We start from the raw sequence: 23,321 nt of genomic DNA on the forward strand, positions 1-23,321 counted from the left end.
GATTTTGCATGCACGTGCGAGATTCGCATCCGCCGCGCACATAGCCAGAGTCGAAATTTTTGTACTCTCGGATTTGCCACCATCTTGACGAGTGGCCGCTGCGAAACACCCGTGGGGCAGGTTAGGGCAGGTTAGGACAGGTTAGGGCAGGTTAGGACAGGTTAGGACAGGTTAGGACCAGGTTAGGGCAGGTTAGGACCAGGTTAGGGCAGGTTAGGGCAGGTTAGGGCAGGTTAGGACCAGGTTAGGGCAGGTTAGGACCAGGTTAGGGCAGGTTAGGGCAGGTTAGGGCAGGTTAGGGCAGGTTAGGACAGGTTAGGGCAGGTTAGGGCAGGTTAGGACAGGTTAGGGCAGGTTAGGACAGGTTAGGACAGGTTAGGACCAGGTTAGGACAGGTTAGGACAGGTTAGGACCAGGTTAGGGCAGGTTAGGACAGGTTAGGGCAGGTTAGGGCAGGTTAGGGCAGGTTAGGACAGGTTAGGGCAGGTTAGGGCAGGTTAGGACAGGTTAGGGCAGGTTAGGACAGGTTAGGGCAGGTTAGGACCAGGTTAGGGCAGGTTAGGGCAGGTTAGGGCAGGTTAGGGCAGGTTAGGGCAGGTTAGGACAGGTTAGGGCAGGTTAGGACAGGTTAGGACAGGTTAGGGCAGGTTAGGACAGGTTAGGACAGGTTAGGACAGGTTAGGACAGGTTAGGACAGGTTAGGACAGGTTAGGACAGGTTAGGACAGGTTAGGGCAGGTTAGGACAGGTTAGGGCAGGTTAGGGCAGGTTAGGACAGGTTAGGGCAGGTTAGGGCAGGTTAGGGCAGGTTAGGACAGGTTAGGGCAGGTTAGGACAGGTTAGGACAGGTTAGGACCAGGTTAGGGCAGGTTAGGACCAGGTTAGGGCAGGTTAGGGCAGGTTAGGGCAGGTTAGGGCAGGTTAGGGCAGGTTAGGGCAGGTTAGGGCAGGTTAGGACAGGTTAGGGCAGGTTAGGACAGGTTAGGACAGGTTAGGACCAGGTTAGGGCAGGTTAGGACCAGGTTAGGACAGGTTAGGACAGGTTAGGGCAGGTTAGGACAGGTTAGGGCAGGTTAGGACAGGTTAGGGCAGGTTAGGACAGGTTAGGACAGGTTAGGACCAGGTTAGGGCAGGTTAGGACCAGGTTAGGACCAGGTTAGGACAGGTTAGGACAGGTTAGGGCAGATTAGGGCAGGTTAGGGCAGGTTAGGACAGGTTAGGGCAGGTTAGGGCAGGTTAGGGCAGGTTAGGACAGGTTAGGGCAGGTTAGGACAGGTTAGGGCAGGTTAGGACAGGTTAGGACCAGGTTAGGGCAGGTTAGGGCAGGTTAGGACAGGTTAGGGCAGGTTAGGGCAGGTTAGGGCAGGTTAGGGCAGGTTAGGACAGGTTAGGACAGGTTAGGACAGGTTAGGACCAGGTTAGGGCAGGTTAGGACCAGGTTAGGACAGGTTAGGACAGGTTAGGGCAGGTTAGGACAGGTTAGGGCAGGTTAGGACAGGTTAGGGCAGGTTAGGACAGGTTAGGGCAGGTTAGGACAGGTTAGGGCAGGTTAGGACAGGTTAGGACCAGGTTAGGGCAGGTTAGGACCAGGTTAGGGCAGGTTAGGACAGGTTAGGGCAGGTTAGGACAGGTTAGGGCAGGTTAGGACAGGTTAGGACCAGGTTAGGGCAGGTTAGGACCAGGTTAGGGCAGGTTAGGACAGGTTAGGGCAGGTTAGGACAGGTTAGGGCAGGTTAGGACAGGTTAGGGCAGGTTAGGACAGGTTAGGACCAGGTTAGGGCAGGTTAGGACCAGGTTAGGGCAGGTTAGGGCAGGTTAGGACAGGTTAGGGCAGGTTAGGACAGTCTAGAACAAGCTAGAATTTTACTCTACATCGGTATGTACGCGGTATCAACCACCTCGAGAGTTAAGATCGGTCTACATTGTAGCCAATTTGTAGGCTATGACTCTGAAGCCCTCGTTCATCAGCACCAGACAGTATTGTAGAGATGGCTGTGTGCACTCACCTGAATTTCAAAATCCAGCATGTCAGTGTCCTTTACACCAATTACTTCGGCGATGAGACCAAGTACCTTCATGCTCTGCAGTAGATATCACACCACAAACAAAAACTACCTCAGCAAGATGGAAGATAAAACATTAACTATAATTGTAATGTTCTGTGCATACCAGCGTGTTGATTATCCGGACGATTTTGCGGAATGGCCAGCGGCCAAAACACTAGTGAAAGTAAAAAGGTGGGCTTGGTGGGGAGTTGGGTACACACAACCTGTGTATGTTCAACAGAACACAGTGGAAAAGCACAGTGAAGACCATGGTGCAGAACACAGTGCAGTGCGTAGAGGTGTGCCCGTCGTGTATTGAATCCATTCTCAATAGGCTGTGGGTTCGATTCTAGGTTGGGACAAACTACTATGTAACTACCAGTATGTTTTCCACGTCAACACACCAGTACTCTTTCACTATCCAAACAGTTCCCTTATCCAAACACCTCTAGACATGCAACTGCCCAGACGGGCTCAGATAGTCGATACTTCACTGCAGTCTGCAGTTGTAATATTTATCATGACAGGATCCAGCCTGCACAATTATACATACAGCTGCCAGGTGTTATCACATCGCAGTTAGAATTGAATAGAAATACCCCTCAGGGGCAATACATGAAGAACAACTTGAATTAGTGGCTTGTGGTACATTTCGGAGTGTGCCAAACTTACAGCAGGCTTGGAAAGCGAATGCAGACCAAGAAACAGATCGGCAACCTTGTTGCCTTCTCCCTTGATTTGAGCTGCAGCTTTCTTGCGATCATCCTGACTCTTGAACACACTGCGTCTGTGAAGCACCAGACAATTGTAGCAAAGAACTTAGTTTCACGCCTAACGGTTCATTGGGTGCAGTTAGAAACAACATGGAAACCCAGAAACAAGTCTACTATAAAACCAGAGATCTCGCCGGTGCTTTCTTCTTGGCGCTTTCGTAAAGGTGGTGCATAATTGAATGAAACATTGCCTAACTTTCAACCTGTGGCCGGTGCGGGTTCTGTGTGTGTTGACAGACTAAAACATGGACCTGTGTGTGTTAAAAGTTGTTTACACCGAAAACTTCTCTCCATCTACTGTTGAGCTTGGGAAATACCAAAAATGACGTTTCTTGTTTCAGAGTATTACAGATACCGGAAATTGCTGGTTGTACTGGACAGACCATCAGTAGCAATAACTACCTGGTAGTCAGTGCTTTCACATACTCCTTCACAAGACGCTTCTGCAATGCATTCATCAAGGTCGAGAAGTACCTGACAACATACGCACAGCAGCAACACAGCCATATTACACATCAAACCGTGGGGAGGTCATGTGTGCACTAGATAACACAAGCAAGTGAAAGTACACACACAATGCAGGTGTACTGGAGTAGTTTCCCATCCAATACAGTGCTGTCTGTCTGTCTGTCTGTCGGATGTCTTGCAAACATCAGTGCTTGAATCAAGATGTAATCAACTAAATCTATCACCAATAATCCATTGAACTGGTCTCTGCACTGCATCCAGGGGGGGGATCAACCCTTATTTTGCCCTGGGCCAGCATCAGGATTGGCTGGGGAAATAGGAATGAGCATAGGTTGCTGTATTGGTGGCCACAATCTGAGATACTGGTTCAGTGAGCGCAGATCAACAGTGGCGTGGAGCAGGAAACAGAGATGGTGACATCATAGTTCATACGAAAAAATGTAAATGTACACGTATCATACTGCGTCTAGGATACTGGCTCTGTTGCCGCTCTTCACTCATCAATGATTAACGATAGTACTGTACTTACTGTGGTCGCAGGCTCTTGAAATCAGCAGCATAGTCACGCACTGTTGCATCAATGGTGTCCATGGCCTTGGATGAGCCAATCCTACAGTGTAAGTATTATGTGTACAGTAACAGCAAGTACATACGTACGGCTCAACTTAGTATTTTGTCAATAAGTTGAAGTAGTTACCCAATGAAACTGAACTACAGACACAGTGGAGGAACAAGACAATGGTGCATGCACCAAAAAAACCATGCATATCACTGACAGTATATGCATACTGGGCCATGGTATGCACTCAATTCATGAATGAACATGCAGTGCAGGCCCAAACATGCATATGCATGTATGTACAGTCTGCACTGCATGCTCCAACACTGTATGTCCCAGCACCAGACTTCATGATTACTCAAAGAGCACTCCATACCGCCGGCAATGCAACGACTTAGACCTTTTCCACAAAACGCCCAGAAACGATTGTGACCCGCTCGTAGTAAGCATGAATTGTCATGCAACCGGCCAAGCACAGATGTCTACAGTTCTGAAAGTATGTGCACACACTTAGCTCAAGGTAGAACATACACGTGCATACAGCTCAAGGTAGGACGTACCATTTCTTAGTCAGGAGGTCGGCAAGGAACATATCCAAGTCTATGAAGACGATGTCGCAAAGCATATCCAACCTGGACACGGTGCATGACACATAGTACACAACGGTGCCAACATCAAACCAACATAGATAGGACTGATCAAGAGCAAGCACCACACAGTAAGGGCAAATTGCAGGGCTGTTTCTACGTGTATGTGCTCACAATGTCATTCACAAGCATGAATACTCCACAATGTCATTCACAAGCATGGATGCTTAGGTACTGCACATGGCATATACATATATGCTACATGTAAGTATTCCAGTTCATAGTAACCCTGTTATCATCTATTGCCAAAATAAGGCAAAGCCAAGACACAGCAGCTCAGCGCCACCACGGTAGTACAGTAGGCAGGATTTTACACCCAGACATTTGCAAATCAGGTACGAAATGCAATGCTCTACTCGGGTAGAATCTTCTTGAGCCTGACTTGAGGTGCTTGCATTCAAAATCACAAAGATGGCAATCCAAATCAACTACAGTCTATCAGTTTGGTCGGTGCTGATTACTTCCCCGCGGCCACGTAGGGTCAAAATGTCTACATGACCTGGCAGTGCAGCAGCATCTTGACATGCTGTTAAAGGAAATACTCACGTTCCATCGGCGATGATTTCAAATCGCTTCTTGCATTCCTCAAACAGCTCGGCAAACATCTCCTCAAGCCTTGCAGACATCGGCGCAGTCTCAGCAATGGCCAAAGCCTGATCCTGCGAGCAACAAACAGGAAGGCAGAGAAGATTCAGAAGAGCAAAGTGCTTCAGTCCTGTTGCTGATACAAGATTCTCTAATTTAACAAAGACCCAAGGTTACTTATCAGCGGCAACTATCCTCTTTGGAACAGTATGCGGGTCCACACAATCCACATACTGACAAAGTCAGATTACCGTGGTTGTGTGAGTCTACTTTAAAATGGGGAAGGAATGGAATGAGAGCACAGCACAAACTCATTGGGACATTTCCGTGTTACACAGGGCTGGGTTGCAACAACGACACCACCACCAGCAGCACTAGCAGCCGCACTAGCAGTACTAGCAGCAGCAGCAGCAGCAGCAGCACCAACACCACCACCACCACCAGCAGGATGATTTATTAATGTATTGCTTACCTGAAGGCGGCCAGTGTACTCTTTTAGCTGGAAGCAGTTGTTGACTGTGGCGATCTACAATAGATGATAGGAGGAGATGAGTAAGAAAGAGGAGTCAGAAGAGAGAACTGAGAAGTGAGAAAGATCTCAGCTCACAATAATATAGTGTGCAGACAAAATCGGACTGTACGACAGGAATCAGTTGTGAAAGAGATCAGCCTCGCATCTGGTAAATCTGATATCTGATGTGATAAATATACAGATGATACTGATCACCGCATACTGCAGATCGCTGCTCTGGATATGTGATGAGATCCAGGAAAACAAAACTGCTGAATAACTATTGCCAGATTTCCATAACACACGCCTATAGGAAAACAGGTTAGACTGCAGTGTTCACTCTTACCATGTATTGCAGGTTAGAGTGCAGTGTTCACTCTTACCATGTATTGCAGGTTAGAGTGCAGTGGTCACTCTTACCATGTATTGCAGGTTAGAGTGCAGTGGTCACTCTTACCATGTATTGCAGGTTAGACTGCAGTGTTCACTCTTACCATGTATTGCAGGTTAGAGTGCAGTGTTCACTCTTACCATGTATTGCAGGTTAGAGTGCAGTGTTCACTCTTACCATGTATTGCAGGTTAGACTGCAGTGTTCACTCTTACCATGTATTGCAGGTTAGAGTGCAGTGTTCACTCTTACCATGTATTGCAGGTTAGACTGCAGTGTTCACTCTTACCATGTATTGCAGGTTAGAGTGCAGTGTTCACTCTTACCATGTATTGCAGGAAGTACACCGGTTCCCGACGGCCTTCAGCGATGTATTTGTTCTTGAACTTGATGATTTCAGCTGCAACAGCAGCAGCAGCAAGCCAGTGATAGCACAGAGCACAGTAGGTCAGTACATACACACAGGATGGCAGCCAGTCAGGTATTCTACACATAAGCACATCAGCACATCAGCACAACAGTACTACACACCAGCACAACAGTACTACACACCAGCACAACAGTACTACACACCAATGCAAAGCCCAATGCAGGACACGACTAGATAGAATCCTAATGAAGTACTACTCATCGCCAGCAGAATAGATGACATGGGAAGAGCACTGGTGCCCAACCTAAAGAGGAATCCATGTACAATGTACTCGAGTTGAAGTCTGCAACAATGGGACACATGCATCACTTTCCAACCATTCGGCTTAGCAGGACAAATCCACTACAAGGGTACACACGGCGATAACAGCCCTGCACAAAAGGTCATGAATGGTGTAAGGTAACACTCATAAATGCACTGGAGCTGCTTGTATCCGCAAAAGATGCGACAAGTTACCCTGCAAAAGGTTGAGGCTATCTTCGATGGATACCTCATTCATCGCCATTCCACTGCTCGTCGTTTGGAAACACCAAAAGTATGAAGCTCGCTGAGAGTGTGTAGGTATATTATACCTGTCCATGTGCCGTTGATCTGCAACTCTGTACTACAAGAAAACCATCCCAGTTGTGGACTCCACTGAGGCAGTACTGGAGTTGTATGTTTTGAGCGGCTAAGGAGAGGGATATGGACTATAGGCAATACAGATCTACTGTGCAGTTTGTGGAGCGAAACGCTCAGTTGCTTACCCTCATATTTCTCTTGGAATTCGTGAAGCATGGTGACAAACAGTTCCATCACCTGAACACGACACATTATGCCAAGACAGGAGGAATACAGTGTCACAGAATACAGATCAACAACGGCAACTAGAGATAGATTAGTGAGATTACAGAAAGAAATTAGTCCCGATTCCTAGCCATGGATTTTCTGATTCACAGAGTCAATGTTAAGATTCATTGGAAGAATTGGTGTACCAATTTCAAGGATGTGACATTGACTGCTATTTTTTTAATACATTGACTGCTATTTTTTTAATACATTGACTGCTATTTTTTTAAGCAATAAGAACCATAATCATCACTGAGACCGTGAAAACCCCTGGTGTGGCATTACAATGGTTACGGATGCTAGTAGTTATGGATAGTGGCATGGGGAAGAAGAATACTGCTTACCTTCACTCTCAGGTCAATGCTGGTCTCTTGGACAAGATCCAACTATCACAGCACAACAAAGAAGGAAACAAGTGATTACGTGTTAACAAACAAACGAGTATTTGTGCTAGTGAACGAACGTTTGTGTCAACGAACACTGCAGTAATGAAGTTCAACTGCCTAAATGACAGTTGAAACTGCAAAGGAAACTCAGGACAGCATGAAAGTTACTGCTGTATGACAGGCAATATACGGTCAGGTACTGTTCAGGTACTGTTCAGGTTGACTTGACTCGACGCAACTTGCGCGTGACTGCAGTGGATAGTACTACAGTAGTAGAGTGGTTTACAGTACCAGTAGTATCTGTAGTCTGTACTTGCAAACTTTCCAGGCATGCAATGTCCGTGCATACGCATACCACAAACGATCTCTTATCCAACCCAACCACTAATGATTTCCTATCGAACGCAATCACTAACGATCAACCTAGCTGCCGAATGAGTACTTGAGTACTCGATTCGATCCTTTGCTCCCTGCAACAAAGCAGACCAGAGTAACATCAATACACCGAGCCCAGCGCAGACAAGACACAAGTAACAGTAACACACGTTAAAGCTTACATTTTGTGAGATCATCTGGCCAAGCAGCACTGGCATATCGGTATGATAGTGCTTGTCAACATTACTCCGGGGCTCTGTTGTTCTCCACCAATCCTGTCATGCATACACATACACATACACACAAACTTCAAGAACAAGGATATGAACAAACACTTATGCATGCAGCGTATCTACGACAGAGATGGAGAGAGAGAGAGAGAGAGAGAGAGAGAGAGAGAGAGAGAGAGAGATGGAGAGAGAGAGAGAGAGAGAGAGAGAGAGAGATGGAGAGAGAGAGAGAGAGAGAGAGAGAAACTAAGCAAATGTTTGCGACGGTGTATTTACCTTGACCTCTGCTTCTATCATACGCTTCATCCAGTCACTGACGGTGCCTTGAATCAAGTGCAAATACCTATAGTTGTAGCACGCACACAGATACACAAAAGCATACGTACAAAAACTAATTATCCAGGCACAATGTCTGCTGGATAAGGTTAAAAAAAAGCACTGTGACATTGATGGCCAGGAGAAGAAGCTACATGTATTCCATTTATAAAACCGTCAAGGTTGAAAATGGCATGTTAGGGGTGGTATATGCCACCAGACTGGTGCCTCTAACATAATGAATCCCACAGTGCTGCTCAATGAAAATCCGATTGCAAGTGCTCTGCACCAGTGCACAGCCCAGTGTTCACAGTCCTGGGCTGCACTGCGACCGGCATGACATTGACTCGCATGATCGGATATCATTGACCAGTACTTCACAACACGATTGGCTCAGTGTGAGTGCGGATTGTACAAAAAGTACAAAGTTTTAGTTACGGAGGCAGCTCTATTTACAGTTTAGTGACTTACTGTTCTTCTAATTCCTTGACATAACGTGGAGAGATAAGTGGATCAAAGGATGACACGTCCACAGTCAACTCATCGGCTAACATCATCTCACTGTGGCAAACACAAACACAAAGCACAAAGATGACAAGGAAGTTGAGGAAGTCAGCAACTGTAGGAAGTTAACAACTTCAGTGGCCAAGTGCCGGCTACCCTTCCGTGTCCACACAACAACAGCAGCAGCAGCAGCAGCAGCAGCAGCAGCAGCAGCAGCAGCAGCGGCAGCGACGACGCCAACAACAACAACAACGATGCGTAACGCTCAAGAGCGTTTCATCACATAGAGCAGAGCCTCAATTTCACGGTAAGCGTGTCTAGGCAGTTCATATGGTGACGTCATAAACTTGATGCGCAACTGGCATGGGTCTTAGAGATAGAGCACCACGAAACAAGTTGTCCAATGGCAAAGATAGGTAAAAGATAGGTATGCTTTGAATAAAGCTAGTATGTGACTGTAAGCACTGGAGAGAATAGAATACTCACGGATATTGTTTGAGCCAACACAACAATGTGATGATCTCACCGGGTTCCATTCTCTGGCCACCAACATCTTCCATCTATTCACGCCCGTATTTGCACACACGCGCACACATCACACACGCGCATACATACATACACACACACACACACACACACACACACACACACACACACACACACACACACACACACACACACACACACACACACACATTTATCTTCAGATCGAGAAAACACAGCTATAATAGGGAGGTTCAGTGACTCGTTGTGAACTCGTACACGAAACGAAATCAATTTCTCAGGTTTGAAGGTGGTAGAGACAAACATCAGGTTGCTGAATGTCAGCACCACATTAAAAACCACACCAATCGGCATTTTGCTAAAAGTTGCACGCTCTGACTCACCAGTACCTTGCTTATAACTGTTAGTGTTGGACAAACTACGGATAACATGTCAACTTTTGGTCCATTCTTTACAAATTTTTTGTCAGTCTGACTTTTTTCGCAAGAGATAAAAACTTTAAAAATGTGCTTGTGAAATTGTGTACATGCACACTTTACACAAAACATACAAAACGCGCATGCAGCAAAAGCACGCCGGTAAGCAAGTGACAATACAATCATGTAAAAGGATAAGACTGGACATTGACCAACTCACCACCGATGTCAGCGTCTTGTGGTACATGTTGACATAGCGATCGAATATCTCATATTGTGGTGGGAAGAGCGGAACAGCCAAATTCTGCATTCACATAATCAACCCAGACGAGCAGAAAAAGATGAGAAATGTATACCGGTGTTGCAGGGTAAGTACAATGTACTTCAAAACGAAGTAGGTCAAGACCTATCTTCCCACATCTTTGGGTCATTACTCATAAATACATCTTGCCAACCTTTGCAAACCTGAGATGGGGACAATGACATACACGTACGTACCTAGCTATGAAAATGTATAGAAATGCAGCTGTGAGGTATGCGACTAATGCACCTTTGGATGCCGGCTACCACCCTCGATATCGGGACGGTCCCGACCATATCGGTATGATTGGTAGGTATGTGAATATCTCATACATGTACAATGAGGGTCTACTCCATACATGTACAATGAGGGTCTACTCCATACATGTACAATGAGGGTCTACTAGTAGGCCTACTCCCATCACTGGTGAGCTCTGTTGGAGCAAAACAGCTATCTGGAGGGTCTGCACTATCCATATCTCGGCGGAATTGTCCTCGCTATGGTGGTGATGTGCAAGTGGAATGGGTCGGTCGAGAGCACATTGCGGTGTGATTGATATTTACAGGTAATCCTACCAGCAAGTGTAAATGTAACATAGCCATGTATCACTGTGTATAAGCTAAACCTCTACTCAGTTGAATTTCCTGAAATCTGTAGAAGCACAGTCTACAAACTTTTAAACTTGAACAGAAAAGGAAAATGCTATTGCAACATACAGTACTGCAGGAGCCAAAGAACGGAGTGCTGAAGAACGGAGTGCTGAAGAACGGAGTGCTGAAGAACGGAGTGCTGAAGAACGGAGTGCTGAAGAACGGAGTGCTGAAGAACGGAGTGCTGAAGAACGGAGTGCTGAAGAACGGAGTGCTGAAGAACGGAGTGCTGAAGAACGGAGTGCTGAAGAACGAACAGGCTAGGATTTCACCAAGCACAGCATGCCAATGTATACACAGTGACTCAGCTGTGCATAGACTGTAGTACATGTACATGAAAATAAGCAGGGTCCAGGCTACGAGGCTGATCCCTCAGTTCTTTAGCACCTGGCAGTACTGTAGTCCTCAACAGCAATGGCCAAAATGCGTTGCTAACTGACCTTGACAACAACGAGATCTTCTACGACGATTTTACGCAGGTCCATCAAGTAACGGCCCAGCCATGCCTTGTCGATGTCCCGGGTTTCCATCTGAACGCCTTCAAACCTGAGCGGGCATATTAGGGGATACACAAGAAGACGTGAAGCACTTTTAAACAGAAGAGCGATTTTCAAACTCCACCCACTATCCGCTGCACCTGGAACCAGCATTGTTGCAACAAGAGTGTGCAACTACGCATCTATGATTCATAAAACCACTCCCACAGCAAAGGTTTTGCTAAGGATATTATTATGAATCATACGATAACCAGTCATACTGGAAGACCAGGGCCAAATGATTGCCTCACTGAGGTAATAACAGGGAATCCACGTGCACGGTTAGGGGTGATACGTTTCTAGTCGGTATGTCAGACGTGAACAAATTTCTCATTTCACACTCCTATCCGTACCCAGATCCATACATACCAGCCACAGAAGGACTCCTCTGATGTGCCAAAACCAACACCAAACGTCAGATTTGCGGAGGCCGTCATGTGGATAAGAAGCAAGTGTCTTTCTACTCAATTTCAGCATTGTATAAAAGTGCAGCTGCCGTGTATTGTTCCAGTTTTCGCATACAATCACCAAAACAACTGGTGTGCACAGCACCATGGTGTCTGAACAAGTATCAACGGGATGTATCTTACCGATTCATGACAGCATTGTCAATGGTGGAGAGTGCTTTCTCGCGCCAATTTTTCGGACGATCAGGCGATTGGAAGCCAGAGTTTTTCCGCCGCTCCTCGGCGTAAGCATCAGCTCTATACAACACACAAGGATATACAGCGCATAGCCATGCATGCCCATACAAATGCATACACAAGTTAAAACTTATGAATTATGATGCTCGTACTTTTTCTGGCCGGAATCACGAAAGTAACAAAAACCCTGATACCCCAGGCTGAAACAGAAACTTCCATACATCTGGTACAAAAGGGTGATTTTCACGGTTTTGATATTTCAAAATCTGTGATCATGTTTCAGGGTCTGCCTAAAACGTTGCAGTGGTAGTGGAGGGGGGGGGGGGGCACCCTATTCCCTGGACTGTCCCGGGAAACCCTGGACGGTTGGCATGTATGTATTCTGAGCCAAGACTCAAGCATGAGCAGAAATACAGTGATTATGTCATTACAGCTTGTTGTTCGGCACTGCTCATGATTACCAGGCAAAGTTGATAGAAGTCGTTTTGTCCCGCCCTGCAAGCCTACACGTTTGCTTGTCTGCGCCTGGCAAAGACTGCTACAAGTCACATTGGACTTACCTCTCCTCTCTTTCGATGATACGGAATGTCGTGACGGCGAGAGCTGGACTGTTGCGCACAGTGTGCAGTAGCCGCTGTAAAATGAACCACATCTGCGCGCCCAGTGTGCTCTAAAGTAGCCAGAGCAGGAACATAAACGCATGGCAAAATGTCACACACACACACACACAGCACGTACGTACGTACACACATACACACAAGCACATAACCAAATGCATGCACGCATGCATACCGTTACACAACTAAGGTCGCACACAAATTTAAAAAGTACCGCATGAATGTAAATAAGAGTCATCGTGTCTGCAGTAACTTACACACATTTACGTTTATGCTGGTTGTTGCTGGCTAGCACACTGAGAACATTCCAAACTACTGTAACTGCCCCATGACTCACCGAAAGCTCCTTGACTGGCTCGAAATACCGTAGCAGAGGCTAGAGGAACACAAAGAAAAAGAAAGGAATAATATCTTGGCGTTAGGTAGGAACAAATAAAACAATGATGCGGCACAGGAGTCATCCAATGATGTTAAGTGTTAATACAGTACTGACAAAGCATCCTCAGGCGTGAGCAGAGTAGATAGTGGAGAATAGCAGAAACAACATGCGGAGCAAAAGACTTCACAAGATTCTGACCTGATTGACAGACCGGACATCAGCCGTGTCCTCCGAGGACTTGTGCATCTGATAGAGCAGCTCGTCACGTGTGTTCTCCAGCTCATGGAGTCTAGCAAAACATGGGCAAAATTCAAATTATGTCAATTACCAAAAACATCATTGAATCGTCTCTTTACAGCATTTGAACAAAAATAAGAAAATAAATATCAACCAATAATCAGGCCTCGGGCCGAATGAAATGTGTGATGATAGGACTAACTTCTACCATCACAATAGATTAAAATCTTATAGTGATTGTCAATTTATGGTCGAGTTCTGGGAGAGAACGGACTGTACTTGAACAAGAAACACAATCTTAATGATAGCTTGCATAGACCTCGGTCCTACCGGTAGGACCTACCGGTAGGACCATCATACACAGACATGCTGCATGGCCTCTGTTCTAACATTGACCTAAAACTTGACCCTAAACTGTTGCTCAGGGGCTAATGAAGGAGTCCACAAATTTTAGACGTGATCGCAAAAGGCATAGTACGAAATTCCATGGTAACAGCAAATGGTAACCATGGAAACGGTGTATGGAATTATGCATTCCACTGCCTTGGCAGACTAATAAAAACATTAATACCTCACCACGATTGATGTGCCATGGTCAAAATTCACTTTGGACAGAGTTGCTAGCGCTCCGACACGAGTATGTGCGGCCATTTTGACAATTGATAAAATTGCGCGTATGCAATGCACTGAACATAGTCTTGCATTTTGCGCCATTACTTTGCCTGACAAAGACCTCATCTCAACAATTGTTTCAAGAAATTTCTCAACCAAAAGCACTTTTGCAGCGCGATTTCTTGGGTCCTACCGGTAGGACCCGTGGTCCTACCGGTAGGACGGCATGCAAGCTATCATTAACTTCACAACCATAACTCCCAAAAATGCATGGCACCGGCACGGAACATACAAGCATGGACGCACGGACAAGCATGGACGAAAGTCATGGACAACCGAGCTTACTTCTGATGGGCAGCGAGAAGGTTGGAGTTTTGTATCATCTCGTTGGCTTCAGTCACTACCGTCGGCACTGTGTAGATGTGTTTGAGATGATCCACTGCAGCAGCCAACTGCAATGTCACACGGGGAACAGAGAGCAGAACATTGCTCAGGAGTCAGAGACAGTACAATGAAACAAGTGAAAAAAGCAGCCAGCTGGGCTGCTCAAGTGTACCTGCAAATGTTACAAGGGATGTTGAAGTCTGGAATGTTCGATGATAACTATCTGGACAGCTAGCTGTTACAACACTTGGTCTCACCAGCAGCAGCTGCAGGTCAGCTGGGTGATAAGGTCATACGGTAACAGTTCACTGGTCACAATCAGTGACTGTGCATATTATGTGCATGGATGATACAAAGTGGGACCTGCAGTTCTCCTTTCATACACATCCATGTACACGGGTGACACTACACATACCGTAGTGTCTTGTATTAAAGCCTATCTCGAATAGAAGCCTCTTTGAATACATGTACATTACAAGCCTGATTTTCAAGATACACTGTCGGCACATAAGCCTGGTTTCAGTGTTGACACACATAGAAATACCTGGTTTGAATAGAAGCCTAGCCCTTACATCGGCTTCTAAGCAAGGCTTTAATACGCGACATTATGGTACATGTACGGTAGAGAAAACACATGAAACCCAGCCTCATGAATACCGTAGAGCCACGTTCACTGCAGAGCCCAGGTAGTGTTAGGACCACGCCAGCAGGCTAAGGGGCTGTTACAATATTCACAAGGCCATATTTCACTTGCCACAGCCGCCGCTATGCTTTCATTGTATTTACATTTCCGACAACAACCACTGCATTACGATATGCCATCTCACCTGACTGTGCTGCCAATGAGCATCTCGGATCTGCTTGATGTGTCGTTCTAACTCCTGGCAAGAACCATACTGAGCGTCGATATCACTCATGCTGCACACACCAATACCACAAGTACAATTATAATAATTGGTCTCAGACATGCAAGAGAACACTGCAAGAGGTACATCTATGTAAGCGCAGATAATAGGGAGGTTTCGCTCTACGTAATTACGTATGAAAATCCGTATGCCGTACGCGCCGGGGAGCGAAGGCAACTTTCATACGTAAATCTCTCTACGGATTTCCGTAGGAAAGCTCTTTCCTACGTTGGGTCCTCCGTAGGACTTTTTGAAATATTTGTTACGCATTTTCCGCATTTGTCTATGGCAACATTCAAGCCACGCGAAACACAAGGTACACACACCGTACACCACGTGCAAAATAAGATGGAAAGTGCGGTTTCGGTTCATGGTGCATGGGGTGGGCGCATGCAGCCAACGCATGTCTAGCAGTCGTGGAGAAATCACGTAGAGCGAAACCCAACAGCTCTGATTTTTACGTATGAAAATACCGTGCAGTTCATACGTTATTTTCATACGTAATTCCGTAGAGCGAAACCTCCCTAATCATTATCGGAACAAAACAAAAAACTCCATTGACTTTACACAGTGGGCAATCCAGACAAACATAGCAACTATTTGTACTACTAGTTGTACATGTATGACTGCACACAACACCTAGCCCAGAGCCAGAGTGCTGCTGCACATAGCCCTACACTTAAAACAAGCCACGCGGTACATGTACTGAGTTCTGGATGAAAAGCAAAATGCAGGGTGTGACACTCATGGACGAAGAAGGGCTTAAACAGCAAAAGGGAACATCAGTGTGCGCCAATGCGCTGCAGAGAACAGCACAAGATGAGTACAGTCATGCACTGGCGAGCACAGCACAACAGTACAGCCATGCAGAGATGCAACCAGCAAGAACATCAATGGTCAAGTGCCTTGGTGGGATACCTCACCTTCCTTTTATCTCCTGCACTTCCTCCAGAGCACTAGAAAGCAGAAAGACACACGGACACACAGATGCATAGACAGACGCACAGACATATTTAGCCAATGCTAGATTATCAACGCGATGCCATGCCAGCAAAAGATCCAGTTAGAAGATTCCACTGAGAGCAGAACCACACAACAGGAGCAAGGCTTGATACTGACAAATGCTGATGTTATAAATGTTTCGACATATCCATGTCTTCTTCAAAGAGAGACAAATGGCCAGCAAACCAGCCAGAGACAAACAGCAGGCAAGAACAAAGTCCCACGGTACACCACATAACTGGTCCGCATGCCGTAGCAACTGTACGCAAAGCCAGTCCACACGCCATACCAGCAGCAGTACATGTATGAGTAAATGGTGTATGCGTACAAATACACCTGCACACTATACAAACAGCATACACAACTTACCTCTTCAATTTATTCAGACCCGTCTTGACATCATCCAGTTGGGTTTGTACAGCTGTTTTAAGCCGAGCGTCCACAGCAGCCTACAGGCAATGCACACAGAAAAGAAAGCGAAATCAGGTCAGCAACCAACCTCTTCTCAAGATGTTCCTGAGAAGAACGACAGATCAAAGTGTGTTCGTTGTTGTAGCACTCCTGTGCAGTACCTGAGCAAGCAAGAATGAAACATAGGGTCGGTAAGAGATGTCAATATAGTCTGCTAGTGTGCGTGTGCAAGGCATTGGTGCCAGAAATAGTGTTAAATACACAGGTAAGTTTCAGGTGTAACATATCTACTGCAGTTAGATGCACACGGCCAGTGTGTGTGTGTGTGTGTGTGTGTGTGTGTGTGTGTGTGTGTGTGTGTGTGTATGTGAGTATGTGTGTGTGTGTGTGTGTGTGCGTGTGTGTGTGCGTGTGTGTGAATGGTGTAATCCCAGCACAAGTTGCTATGTCTAACATAGCCGCTCGCTATCATCGCTTCTGGGATGGACAGGTCTGAGGTGTGAGTGTGTGGTGTATGTGTGTGTATGTATGTGTGTACGCGTGCATGTGTGTGTGCATGTGTCTGTGCATGTGAGCGTGTGTATGTGTGTGCGTGCTTGTGTGTGTCTGTGTGTGCGTCCGCGCGTACTGGACCCTGTCACTTATCAGTACCTTTTGACGCGTGAATTTTCGACGAAGTTGATCCACTTTCTCCAAATGTTCTGGGCGCTGCAGCACAACAGAGGCGGAGTCGACAACAAGAACTCAGTAACTGCGATTCAAACGATGCGTCGCGTATCGAACCAGCTAGTGGACAAATGCATTTAGTGTTGTTTAAACTGTTTCAAGAGCAATATCACTACCTGCAAAAGGTGAGCAACCCTTCTGGCAGCATTTTCCATGCCATCTGACTCCTGGAAGTCCATCTTGGCGAATATCACAACACTTGAACACTACAAAACAAAAAAATCCGTGGATCCAGGTGCCATAAGGTTCGTCCAGCCGCCTTGACAGGCAAACTCAGATACTAGCACTAGTAGTAGTAGACTTCAAAGCTCAAGAGTGTCAAGAACTACAAAACTTCTTCAAACTGTTTATTTTCTGTTTCATGTTTCTTGCCTTGCTATTTTTGCTCCATTCATGCAACATCTCAAAAGATGACGTCAATAATGCACAAAGGAGTAATAATACTACTCCCTGTAACATTGGACTCTTGCTGAAACGACACGTAACCACTGACCAGTCATCTGGTCATCATGAAAGTAAGTTTGAAACATGTGAAATGCAGCGGTATATCATGTTTATGTACGCTGGAACTATTTGGCTTGAGATTTCTGCTCAAAGAGCTGAACAAGGATGGGGGCCACGGCAGCGCACGAGGCGGCTCCCAATAAGTTGGTGCATTCACCCCCCCCCCCCCCCCCCAAGGGTGGTGGCGTTCCTACGGATGCGGAAAACCCGGCTTCCAGCCGAGTCTCACGCGAACCGTGAAAAAAAAATCCCCCCCCCCCCCCCACCCGGGCCTGCTGCTGTTTATGCACTCTTGCCAGTCTTGGTTGTAGCAAGAGTATGGCTGTCATGTAGGAGCTTATTCTTGGTTCAACGGTAGCCGATGATACAGCTCAGTCATGTAATCACTACAGGCTGAGTACAAGTAATGTATGCTACAACAGATTTATCCAACCCCCCTCCCCCCCCTAATTCAGCACAAATTCTGCTGTGCAAATGAGACCCTCATTTGTGGGAGCATGCATTGTGCATTCATTACAATAGTAATACAGGTAGACTCCCTCTAATTCGAATACGGTATAATTCGAACATTCCGTGTAATTTTTTTTTTTTTTTTTTTCAACTGCCAAGCCTCTTATACGGGCAAAATAAACACAATTACGAGTGCAACCTCAACAGCACCGGCAGAAAAACGAGCAAAAAATGGCTGTGAAGACAGTCGAGAGAGCAAAAAATTAATGGCTGTGAAAACAGTCGAGAGAGCAAAAAAAGGCTGAGAGCAAAAATGGCTGTGAAAACAGTCTAGTACGGAGCCTCGGGAGGGAGCTTTAACCGATGCTGCTCATGGCAACCGCAAATCGGGCCGAGTCATTTGCATCTGAGGGCACGCGGTGCCGATGGCCTCGCAGACTGGCAACAGCCGCACGGATGAGGGCAAAGCTGAGCTTACATCGGATGTAGGACATTGTGGCAGCGTACGGCTCCTGCTTCTTGTCGGCGAGCATCGATGCCAGCCGAGCATAGAGTGCTGTCGCAGCTTTGCCATACCCTCCAGTGCAGGACAAGACAACTGGTGAGAAGGAGGCGTGCTCGACGTTGGTGATCCGTTCCTCGTAGCGGCGACGCTTCTCCTGCTCATGTCGCTTGTACACAGCGGGCAAGGCAAACTTGGCGTTGGTGGGGGCGTGGGGGTTGAAAACCCGGACATCAAAGTACGAACGCTCGTACCGACCTCCCCAGACTCCACTGGCACCGATGTCTAGGCGGGCGTTGTCTTCAGTTGAAGCTGACCGTAGCGTCATCCTCTCACCTGTCAGCGGCTCTAGCAGCGGTTCCACCACAACTTGGTGCGCAACTTCCTTCATGATGGATGCTGTGAGGTCGCGTACCTCGTTGTGGCGGAGGCTAGGGTAGCCGCCGGTTGAGCAGGAGAGAGCATGGGCCACGGTGAATGATTTACCACAGCTGCAAGCAGAGGGCAAACGCTTCAGAGGCCAGCCATATCGCAATGAAACCGCATCGTGAAATGCGCCCTTCGATAGCGTGAAGCCAAACATCTTCAGTGGTTTGCATGTCAGCCACGACGAGGCACCCTTCTCCGCCGCCAGCTCCCTGGACCGCTTTAAGTCCGAAGCGATGCTCTCTTCCACAGCGACTAGGGTCTCCTTCTCCCTTACGGAGTGGATCCTGCGCACCTTCGCCTTCTCTGCCTTCATGGTGTGGTGAACATCACCTAGGTCCGTGTTTTGCACGATGATCCGCTCCACCAATGGCTGCGTGATGGTCCTGGAGTCATCCAACTGGCTGGCGAGATCGCACGGGTTGATTAGACCCATGCCCCCTAGGCGACAAGGCAGAGCGAGGAGAGTGCGGGTGGTCTGATCAGGAGCGGGGTGTCCTGTGAGCGCCGGGATAAACTCGCCGTGGATAATCTCCTCCAGTGGCTGGAAATTCTCCGTCGCTTCTGGCATGGTGCGAGCGAGGAATGTCCACTTGCCCTTCAGCCCTTGCGTGAACGCCGTGTACGCTGCTTGTGGTTGCGATTGGGCGTACCTGGTGAGGACTTTCAGTTCCTTCACCCATTCCATGACCTTCGCTGCAACAAACTGCTTGCAGAAAGTAGCAGTGCCCAGTCCCGCACCCAGGTGACGGCAACCATCTTGCATGATCGCGATGTTAGTCCCATGGAACACTTCCTCCGCGGTTTTGGCAAACTGTGGTTTCACCAGGAGAGTGGACTTGGAACCATTGATGAAGTATCCGTACTTGTGGCCCTCCTCCTCGAGCGTGTTCCACCATACACGCAGCGCACGCATACGGCCTGCTGCTGTGGAATCATCCGCAAACCAGATGTGCTTTGCCGCTGAGCTGCTCGCCGCCTTCTGCATGAGTGGGAGGAGCCCAATGGCATACATGGGCATTGCCATCGGGTCTCCCTGGGTGGTGCCCTCCTCAGAAAGGAGACACTCCCCATCGACGAACAGCCGTGCGGGATGCCGGTAGGTGTTGGTGACGGCACCCGCGATGGCCGGACAGAGGTGACGGATGTTGTGCAAGCACACACTGCGGTTCAGCCTGTTGAACGCATTGCTCGCGTCTGCTAGGAGGACTGCTTCGGTCTCTTCCTCATTCCATAGGTGCCGCATTGCGTGGATTGCTGCTTCCACACCACATTCTTGGCCGCCACACAGCTGAAGCGACCCGACCGCCTGTTGGATCTGCTCTCCGATTATGGTGAGGAGAACATTCCGTGTAATTCGAACTTTTTCGTCGTACCGATCTTCTGCAAGTCACTTCAAGTCAAAATCGAATGCATAATTCGAAGTACGAAAAGTGCGCCGGTTGGATAATTCGAACCCAGTCTTCGTACAGAAGAGCTGTTTACAGTACATTGGCTATGTCCTTTGAACGCTTATTTCGAAGTGAGATTGAGTTGCTATCCTTGTAATTCGAAGTTCATTCTTTTCTCCTTCTCTAGCCAAGAGTAGCTCAAAAATCGATCGATGGTCCGCTGCAGGATCGACTATAGCGTTCAAGAAACCCACCTTCTCTCGAAATTTGATTGAAGCCCGTGCAAGGCAAATTGCAAAGGTTTGATTGAAGACGACTTCTTCCAGGTGGCTGACTCTCTTCGCGGATCTCGATGGCCTTTCTTACCGCGCCAGCTCGTGCGCGGAGATGCTGGCGCACAACAACACTATTGTCGTAAATATTGTCTATGCCTTTGCTCCACTTCCGTTCTTCAGAACGACGTGCTGCTGTCCAACGGCCTTTCATGACGCGGATTAGGCAGCGCAGTTCTTTTCCGTTGAAATTGTTTCAGGAAAGCTGCAGTGACTGACAACTTCTTCACTAGAAGATGAAGATAATGTCAACATGATTTTGTGTCGATCCAGTGTTTTGATGATCCGTTGTACATGACCCGTACCTATGTTTCGTTGATGCAAATAAAAATGTGCAAAAAAATATTCAGCATGCGATTTCAAGCATTTTGACATACATATCAGTGCATATGGCTGCATTTGGATAATTAGAAGTTCTGGATAATTCGAAGTTAGGGCCTGGCAATTTGAGGTTCGAATTAAAGGGAGTCTACCTGTATAAGGACCGTGCTTTTGAGGTCAGGTCAAGTTGATGCCGGCCTGAGCCGCAACCGCATGAGCTTCGCCGCTGAGCCTCCGGCGTGGCCTGTGAAAGGGAAACACCCTCTCACACTGATGATGTGGTTATGCAGCCTGAGGAATCAAAATTAATTGTACAATCACGTGTTTACAAGATCCACTGACCATACCCACCGTACAATGATCATCTCAAGTGGAAGTAAGTTGTCATGATGTACAGTAGAACCTCTCTTATACGGGCACCTCAACACTGAAGGGTGCCTGGTAACTCTCTACGCTTCAGAGTCTTCTCTAACCGCCGGAACGCATTACAATTACTTCAAAGTAATTCATAATGGATACGACATCTTTCTCTTCAGTTGGGCCCACTGGTCTGAGATTGACACAAGTCGCATACACAGTATAGAGCTGAGGGTTATGATTTTTCATACGCGGCACTTGAAGTAGTTAAACGGCGGCGTCTTCCTGCCCGTGTGGTGCCCGGATGGGGGGGGGGGGGGGGTACGGGAGGTGTCCGGATAGAAGAGGTTCAACTGTGTGATCACTGGCAGCCTGATCATGTCTTTTTTGGATAGGTTTGAAGATGTGTAGAAGTCTTGAGGCTTCTTGCAGCTTGGAGAAGATATTTGGCTGGACACACCCAACCTCATTTTTTCAACCAAGTAGGTCTATAATTTGTAGATTTTCTTTTCTTTTCATTTAGCCGGGCTGCTCCACTATTATGTGCATGTACTGTCTGTGCTGATGTATGTGTTCTGAATCCAGACTCTTTACTTGGTTGGGGTGCATGGAGTTGGTGAATCTGAAAGGACATAACTAAGACACCATGAACTGTCGGGGTGGCCGGCCGGCCGGTAGAAGGTCCGAGGTGCCCGTAGTTTGGAGGCCCGTCCGGATAAGAGAGATACCGGCATGAGTGGACCTGCAGTTTTCATCGTCCTGCCAGCTGGTACGGAATCTACTGTGTGTGGGTCCTGCGTGTTCCACAATCCACGTTACCACTCGATCATGAGGTGCAGAAGATTAAATGAATTGACCACTGGCAACAAAGTCAAGTCGTACATGTACCACCATCGATACGGTTTCGGTGGCGCTCGGATCATCCAAAGGAGGGCTAATGCACAGTCTTATTGTTATCTCCGCCTCCGATGATACGATGCCTCGATGTCAACGCAGGCCGGCCTGAATGTACAAATAAGGCTACCGGGCTGAAGAGTACAGCACGCCCATCAACCTCACATAGACCAACAAAACACACGGCAGGGGTGGTAGAGAGACTGTACTGACTGCAACAGGGAACCTCCTTACAACAAGCTACAGGTATGGTCCTACATCATGTACTGATTACGACTGTAGATCTACAAAGACTCAGCTGGCCCACAGGCAAAGAAATGTCAGTGGCTAACTCTAGTTGATGCACTCTTGCTCATACATATGCATGGGAAGTAAAATGTTTTCTCCACTATACAGTCACCTCGGACCCTCTGAGTCTCTCCGTCTGGTTTCTCCTGTCTCTGCGAAGCTAGGAGTGTCCCACGGTCGTGCAAGACTGCTGTCACCCTGTCAGCACTTCAATAGACAACGTTGCAACCTAAATTCCATCGTCAGCACAAGATCACGATTTGACTCCGTGCTATGTTCGCTGCAGTCCATGGTTACGGCAGTCTGTACACACGCTGGGCCACGCGAAATCCGTAAATCATGACAAGACGTCTTTTTTTCCGTTGCCTTGTTTGGTAGGATTTGAAATGTGTTCTGACCAGCTGCGGTGAACTGTGGCAGGTGCTGGCCGGTGGACCTACAGCTGAGCAGGCCGCCTTTCGGATAGAAAAAGCAACTGCAAGTCCCT

General features: G+C 47.3%; 1 protein-coding gene across 1 annotated transcript in view; it reads right to left on the minus strand.

The window, feature by feature from the left end:
- The window catches only part of LOC135809154 (exocyst complex component 3-like), a 22,470-nt gene extending 4,802 nt beyond the window's left edge, over window positions 1–17,668 (minus strand). Inside the window, exons 1-26 of the mRNA XM_065322440.1 lie at window positions 17,486–17,668; window positions 17,295–17,351; window positions 16,602–16,681; window positions 16,154–16,186; window positions 15,153–15,243; window positions 14,287–14,393; window positions 13,291–13,381; window positions 13,051–13,089; window positions 12,657–12,766; window positions 12,043–12,156; window positions 11,357–11,462; window positions 10,186–10,269; window positions 9,532–9,605; window positions 9,013–9,102; window positions 8,503–8,569; window positions 8,179–8,271; window positions 7,580–7,621; window positions 7,154–7,205; window positions 6,304–6,377; window positions 5,549–5,602; window positions 5,038–5,150; window positions 4,405–4,476; window positions 3,815–3,895; window positions 3,220–3,291; window positions 2,717–2,831; window positions 2,006–2,080 (exon numbers count right to left, since the gene is read on the minus strand). Coding sequence (XP_065178512.1) covers window positions 2,006–2,080; window positions 2,717–2,831; window positions 3,220–3,291; window positions 3,815–3,895; window positions 4,405–4,476; window positions 5,038–5,150; window positions 5,549–5,602; window positions 6,304–6,377; window positions 7,154–7,205; window positions 7,580–7,621; window positions 8,179–8,271; window positions 8,503–8,569; window positions 9,013–9,102; window positions 9,532–9,605; window positions 10,186–10,269; window positions 11,357–11,462; window positions 12,043–12,156; window positions 12,657–12,766; window positions 13,051–13,089; window positions 13,291–13,381; window positions 14,287–14,393; window positions 15,153–15,243; window positions 16,154–16,186; window positions 16,602–16,681; window positions 17,295–17,351; window positions 17,486–17,548 — 2,049 coding nt within the window. The 5' untranslated portion in view covers window positions 17,549–17,668. The remainder of the gene's footprint in view (window positions 1–2,005; window positions 2,081–2,716; window positions 2,832–3,219; window positions 3,292–3,814; window positions 3,896–4,404; window positions 4,477–5,037; window positions 5,151–5,548; window positions 5,603–6,303; window positions 6,378–7,153; window positions 7,206–7,579; window positions 7,622–8,178; window positions 8,272–8,502; window positions 8,570–9,012; window positions 9,103–9,531; window positions 9,606–10,185; window positions 10,270–11,356; window positions 11,463–12,042; window positions 12,157–12,656; window positions 12,767–13,050; window positions 13,090–13,290; window positions 13,382–14,286; window positions 14,394–15,152; window positions 15,244–16,153; window positions 16,187–16,601; window positions 16,682–17,294; window positions 17,352–17,485) is intronic.
- Between the last annotated feature and the right edge of the window lie 5,653 nt (window positions 17,669–23,321).

This window comes from Sycon ciliatum, chromosome 2 (assembly GCF_964019385.1).
Source record: "Sycon ciliatum chromosome 2, ocSycCili1.1, whole genome shotgun sequence".
Classification (NCBI taxonomy): domain Eukaryota; kingdom Metazoa; phylum Porifera; class Calcarea; order Leucosolenida; family Sycettidae; genus Sycon; species Sycon ciliatum.